Below are 6,940 nucleotides of genomic sequence, written 5' to 3' on the forward strand. Positions count from 1 at the left end.
GTTGGCTGGCGATTGGCTTGGTAGCCGTATAAGAGGCTTGAGCGGTTTCTGCCCAAGTTGGAGAACTCCGAGGAGAACCCTGCAAGTGAGGACTCCACGACCATCTGGAGGAGGAGGGCTTCACGTCTTGTGAAGAACTCTAAGCGCTGCGGAGCCTATCAAACCCAGCGTGTGCCTTAAGAAGGCTATAGGGGTCTGATCAACCTCTGGCCTCTCCCCGTCGCCGAACGATCCCTTCACAAACCCCTTCCCTGCGCGCAAGTTCCACAGAGCCTAGCAAACTTCATGTGAGTGTATCCAGAGCTCTTCTCCGAGTTGTTTTCTTCGGTTGATGCGACGGGCTCTCGGTTTTAGAGCCTTCAACCGGATTGGGCTAGAGTTCGCGTGGAAGGAACTCTTGCCCGCTTTTCTTCTTTCCTGTCTGTAACTGCAACTCAAGCAAGTTTTCCTGCCTGCACCGCGACCATCTACAGTGTAAGTAAAATAATCTTTAATCAACCGCTAAGCGTCCGTGCCTAATTCTAGTCTGCCGGCCTGCATTCCCTGACCCGCGTGCCAGGGCTGCTGGCCACAGTCCGCCGCGCGCCCCCGAGGGCCTCGGACCGCTCCCGGCCCGCACACCCCTAATGGTCCAGTTTTGCATTATCCTATCATTTTAACTCTCTTTCAACTAAACCTTCAACTGGGCATTGCTTCTCTGCCCTATTTGCTGTGTAAGGGAAGGATTACATGAAGCCAAAACAAATTTCAAAATACTCAGAGGATTGGAGTGACATTGTATGACTATAATAGCAGCTTTCATGACCTAGATGTATTTTAAGGGCTGGACAGTCAGGGGTAAAATGACAGGTCCATTCCACCTCAAGGGGGCATCAAGAAGGCTGGAAGACATTGGATGGTTGCTGAAAGTTGAAGGGTCACAGAAAAGTTGGTGAACCTGGCTCAATCTTTCAGCCAGTTGCCAGGAGTTTCAAATTAATTATAAAAATGAGAGATGGTATAAAGATCCTGAGATGAAAACTATCCTGAGATGAAAACTAATTTCTAGATCCAAGTGTGAATATTCCCAATATGTGAGATACATTTATGGAGATTAGCCTAACATGTAGTACAAGTGTCAATTCCCCAAAGTCTGATGGGTTTGCAATCTCATGTTCCAGTTCAAGTCCATTTCTAGATAATTTTTTGCACAACTCTTGTCTACAGCAGAATGTAAATTAGTTCCAGATAATTTAGCAACCTTTCTTTGAATATGCATTAATACTACCTGCTTCCCCTGAAAAAAGGCACAGCAAATATTAAACACATGTATTTAATGTACTTGATACAATTTTATCTTGAACGTCTTTATACATATTTTTTGGACTGCAAATAAACTGAACTCTACAATCCGTTGATTAGTGTGCAGTGTCTACTACATATTAAATTTAGTACTTGTATAATCAAGTACTAAATAAATGCGCAGTAGGCTGCCATATTGTGCATTAGCATGATTGCATGCTTTTTGTGTGGTGCTTAATGCGCAGTAGACTGATACAACTGTGAAATAGTGTATTAGCATGGTTTTTGGTGTGTGTGCTAATGCACAGTAGAATTAGTCTACTGTGCATTAAGCATCTCGTGTAGACATGCCCAGTGTCTCTATAGCAACCGTATAGATATTGGCGGAGGTAACCAGTGTAAAACTGGTGTGAGATGGGGGTCAAGCCCTTGCAGTAATTCTCTGCTACATTAATGAATATTCTTATTGATATACTTAAGAATATCTTGCAGGGAAAAAGGATTGATGAACTAACACTAAGGCTCTCTTTCATCTCTAGTTTCTGTAACTCTCTGTGGTTATTATCAGTAGAACTGGTTGAACAATTTTTTATGGTACAATTCTCCATTAGCAAATCCATTTAATTTAATTTTAACAAAACAAAATATTTAATGTGCAAACATCAAAAACATTTCTGACAGAAAAAAATTGGAAGCAATTTATTTTGCCTTTCTCATTTTGCCAGTTTATTTTGCCTCTCTCACCAACAGTAGGTCCTAAAAATGTGCAAATGTTTCATTTTGATAATACTGAAATGTTTTGTCTCAATTTTATAGTTACATTTCTGCCATCATTTCTGCCATGTCCTATGACAGGGGTTGTCAACTGGGGGTACGCATACCCCTGGGGGTACTTGAGAAAGCCCTAGGGGGTACACATGGGTGGGTGGGGACAAAGCATTGCCATGCACCATCCTGCACTGCCACGAAGGTATCACCCACCCAGCTGGACATGGGGGCGGGGGAAGCTTGCACAGCCATGCGCTCTCCCCCTGCCCCCTGCCCACTCCATGTTCAGCTGCCAGGGCTACACTGCTCAACATCCAGCTGCTGGGGGGACACTGATCCAAAAAGGTTGAAAATCCCTGTCCTACGATATGATATTTAGTACTTCAAAATTATGCAAATAGAATGTTTCACAAGGCCAGCTTGATGCGTCCAAATGAAAAATACTTTAAACTTCCGTTCCATTAATATATTTCAAGATTTCAACTGTTTATCATATTTCACAATAAAAACTAAAACAAGGGGTCAGAATTTCCTGTTTTCTGTCCAGCAATTTATTGCCATTGACATTTTGCAAACAGTCAGGAACATTATCTTCTACATTTTTTCTTTTTCTCCTTTCTGCCATGCTGGAATTTGCCTTGAGTCTTAAAACGTAAGTCAGTCAAAATGTCCAAATGCAACTCACTTTGCCTTTCCTTGGGAACTGAAAAGGCAAACATTAAAAAATGACAGAATTCAAGAAAAGGAGAATCTATTTACCACACTTTGTTTTGTTTGGAAAGTCACCACACTGTCTGAACATCAAAAATCTCATTATCAAAAATTGTGATTTTTTAGAGGTTTTGTCTGAAAACAACACAAATATGCATTGTTCTATTTACACACTGTACAACATTAAATTGAAACAAGAGGAAAGAGAGGGTGCATTAGTTGCACCTAGCATGAAATTCAATAAGACAGTAATGTAGCCATTTATATTGCTGTTTTTATTTATTTTTTTGCTTAGCTTTGTGATAATCTGCCAGTGCATCAGCCAGATGCCATGTTAATAACATAAGAGATCTGCATTTACTCATGTATGTGATGTGATAGTCTTTAAAACCTGTTCACCAGTCTTTTCTAACTCTAGAATGGACCACAAATCTTTACGTACAATATGGAAAGTACTGACACAAATGGCAAATGGTCCTTCCTATCCATACTTTGACAGACATGCCTATATCGGAAGAAACCAACATCTTTATGATAAACATGTCCAGATAAGGCAGTTCCTATTTTAGTATCTTCTCTCAATCACACCTATACTAGTGAGTTTGGTTTCTGAGTATTTTAGGATTAGAAAGATGTTAACAAATTGAAGTCAATTTATATTGGAGTAATGTAGACAACGGCAATTGAAATGATGAGGACTCTGGAGGAACTGAATTATGGGGATAAACTATAGGTATATTCATATTGTGGCTTAGTGTAGACTAAGGAGAAATATGAAATCGCTTGACCAGTCTCATTTCCTTTTAAGACCAGGTGACCTATCACCTGGACAAGGGGGAAGAGATTGATGTCATATATCTTGACTTTAAAAAAGCCTTCGATCTGGTTTCCCATGATCCCCTCTTGGCAAAACTGGCTAACTGTGGCCTCTACCTCACCATGATTCGCTGGCTGGGGAATTGACTCCGTGGTCGGATCCAGAGGGTAGTGGCTGACGGAAGTCAATCATCGTGGTGCCCTGTGACCAGTGGGGTCCCTCAAGGCTCTGTCCTAGGGCCTATACTTTGTAACATCTTCATCAGTGATGTAGACATTGGTGTCAGAAATGGACTGGCCAAGTTCGCCGATGACACCAAACTCTAAAGCACCCACACCTGAGGACAGGAGGGTGATCCAGGCAGATCTTGACAGGCTCATGAAATGGGTGGATAAGAACCTGATGGTGTTTAACACTGAAAAATGCAAGGTTCTCCACCTTGGGAGGAAAAACCTGCAGCATGCGTATAGGCTCGGCAGTGCTATGCTGGCTAGTACTACAGATGAAAGGGACTTGGGGGTCATGATTGACCACAAGATGAACATGAGCCTTCAGTGTGATGCTGTGGCTAGTAAAGCGAGCAGAACACTGGCTTGCATCCATAGATGCTTCTCAAGCAAATCCCGGGACGTCATTCTCCTGTTGTACTTGGCCTTGGTGAGGCCACAGCTGGAGTACTGCGTCCAGTTTTGGGCTTCACAATTCAAAAAGGATGTGGAGAAGCTTAAGAGAGTGCAGAGGAAAGCCACGCGCATGGTCAGAGGTCAGGAAAACAGACCTTATGATAAGAGGCTGAGAGTCATGGGACTCTTCAGCCTCGAAAAGTGCAGGCTCAAGGGCTATCTGGTGGCCACCTATAAGTTTATCAGAGGTGTTCACCGGGATCTGGGGAAACATTTGTTCACCAGAGCACCCCAAGGGATGACAAGATTGAACGGTCACAAACTCCGCCATGACCGATTCAGGCTGGACATAAGGAAGAACTTCTTTACTGTCCGAGCCCTCAAGGTTTGGAATAGACTGCCGCCGGAGGTGGTTCAAGCACCCACTTTGAATGCCTTCAAGACACATTTGGATGCTTATCTTGCTGGGATCCTGTGATCCCTGCTGACTCTCTGCCCCTGGGGCAGGGGGCTGGACTCGATGATCCTCTGGGGTCCCTTCCAGCCCGAATGTCTATGAAAACTATAAAATCTATGAAACAGAGATGAGTAAAATCTCAGTTTCTCATATTAAAGGCCATGGAAAGAAATGGAAGGATTCTTCAAACCTCCCCATAAAAAAGTAAAGGTACTTGCACAGCCTGAGCATGTCCAGCAACTGCATGGTAGCATCATCCACTGCTACTTCTAGACTATACATGGACTGAATGGTCATGGTCTTCGAGCATCCACTTATACTCCATTTGTGCTGCTCTCTAGTGGCCTGTCACAGAGCTCTCCACTATTTCTTGGGCTAAGATTTCTTGGGGAAATCTACATCTTTTGCTCCAAGTATTTATGCTACTTTTGGTTTTACTATGCCTTTCAATGCCAATCAAAAGGGCCCTGAGGATGCAGAATGTTTATTTGAGTATTGGTATGAATTATAAGAAAAACAAAGGAAAACCATACTAAACTTTAGGAAATGTCCTTGTTGATGACACCAATTCAGGTATGAAATGATCTCCCAAAGGAGAAGTTGAAAACACATTACTTATGACATCTGCAATGACACTTTTTTTCAAACAATCCCTTTTATGCTTTCTCCCATGTGTCTCTTATGGGAGAGCATCTCTGAAGAGCTACAAAACCCTCCTAGATTTCCAAAACTCTCCTATGTCATAATTACCTAAAAGAATCAAATGACAATGGATAAGCAGGTGATGCACCAAGACTGATCATAGTGACCAGTACTGCCTTCATGTTTCTCTTTGACTGTTGCTATCTCTGATATTTAAATTGGAAGCTTCCTAGGATAGGGATGATCTTCCTGTTCTTTTATCTGCACAGGTTTTAGTACAATGGGTTCCTCATTCATGACGGGGGCTCCCAGTTACAACAGTAATACCCATAACAAACAACAAACAGCTACTACCAAAGTAGTAGAAAATGTGTTGTAAGGAACAATCCTGCATTGACAAAAGGTAAAAAGCAATTGTAGGCCAAGTTCTATATTTCTAATTTCTCTGATTCTGAGGCTGATTCCTCACCCATTTTCCATTAAGTTAGTCTTCAAGATGTGAAAGAGACCAGTAGATAATCCAATTTCTCTCCTGATGCTGTCGGTATGGACAACGGTCCCTAATGAATCTGGATAATTTAACTATTGGCAGGAGCCAGCTAGAAAACCCTGGATGAATTATATATGCCTCTATTCCCAAAGGTTATTTCTTCTCTTCTAAACTCTATCCACCATTTCACGCTTCTGAGTGAGTATACTGCTTATGGCAGTATTTGCACTGTTGACAGTTTCATAAATACCATAAGGCAACCAGAAATGAGATGATAATTTCAACATAAACAAAAAGAGAAACACCATTTATTCAATATTTTCCTTTTTTCACCCACTGAATGTTTGTGTATGATATGTTCTCAAGTAAAAACTATCCTTTAGTTAGGTGTTACCTGATTATTTAAATTTTTCCTTGCAGGTCAGTATTTCCTGACTTCAGATGAGAGTAAAAATAAAGCCTGAAGTGTTCTTCTGTATTTGCTTTGGGTGGAAGAGAAATGGGTTGAGATTTGTTTTCACTTGTCAATCTAAGTAAGACATTTGGTGACCTTCTGGAACCAAAACTCAGTGCCTCTGGCTATAAAAATAATAAATAAATAATATATTTCTCGCTGATAATAACAAAGAACCGTTATCAGGAAAAATAAATCAGCCAATCTGCATTTCCTCCTGTGAATAAAGAGACCTAGGGACCATATATTTATAAAAATAGCTGTATTTCTATTGTCAATACAATTTTTGTGTACTTCATTTGAAGCTTAAATATTTAATACCTCTTTTATCTTCATTACTATATATTTTTCTATGTAGCAGTAAAGGGATCTTTCAGCATGGACCAGGTAAATAATGTCCTACTTAGTCATGAAAGATGGTGCAGGAAAATAAATGAAAGGGCATCTTACCTCTGGTCATCACAATTCCTGCAAGAGTTTTGTGGCGTGCATGCATGGACGTGAAATTATCTGTCACCTCTTGGAACTTCTGTGTAACCATTTGATAAATGGAATCGGCAAAATCCTGAAAGACACGATCAGAAAGATTTCTTTCACTTTCTTTGACTGAAACACTTATGTATATCTGTCAACCTTATAATACTCAACCTTTAGGTTCTTATTTTTAGAATTAAAATCCAACTACCTGACCAAAAAT

At 41.0% G+C, this 6,940-nt stretch overlaps 1 protein-coding gene across 1 annotated transcript in view; it reads right to left on the minus strand.

Moving 5' to 3' along the window:
• Positions 1 to 6,940, minus strand: part of ADARB2 (adenosine deaminase, RNA specific B2 (inactive)) — a 478,856-nt gene that overhangs the window by 96,551 nt on the left and 375,365 nt on the right. The window contains exon 4 of the mRNA XM_025205749.1: positions 6,694 to 6,808. Coding sequence (XP_025061534.1) covers positions 6,694 to 6,808 — 115 coding nt within the window. The remainder of the gene's footprint in view (positions 1 to 6,693; positions 6,809 to 6,940) is intronic.

This window comes from Alligator sinensis, unplaced genomic scaffold (genome assembly GCF_000455745.1).
Source record: "Alligator sinensis unplaced genomic scaffold, ASM45574v1 scaffold370_1, whole genome shotgun sequence".
Classification (NCBI taxonomy): domain Eukaryota; kingdom Metazoa; phylum Chordata; order Crocodylia; family Alligatoridae; genus Alligator; species Alligator sinensis.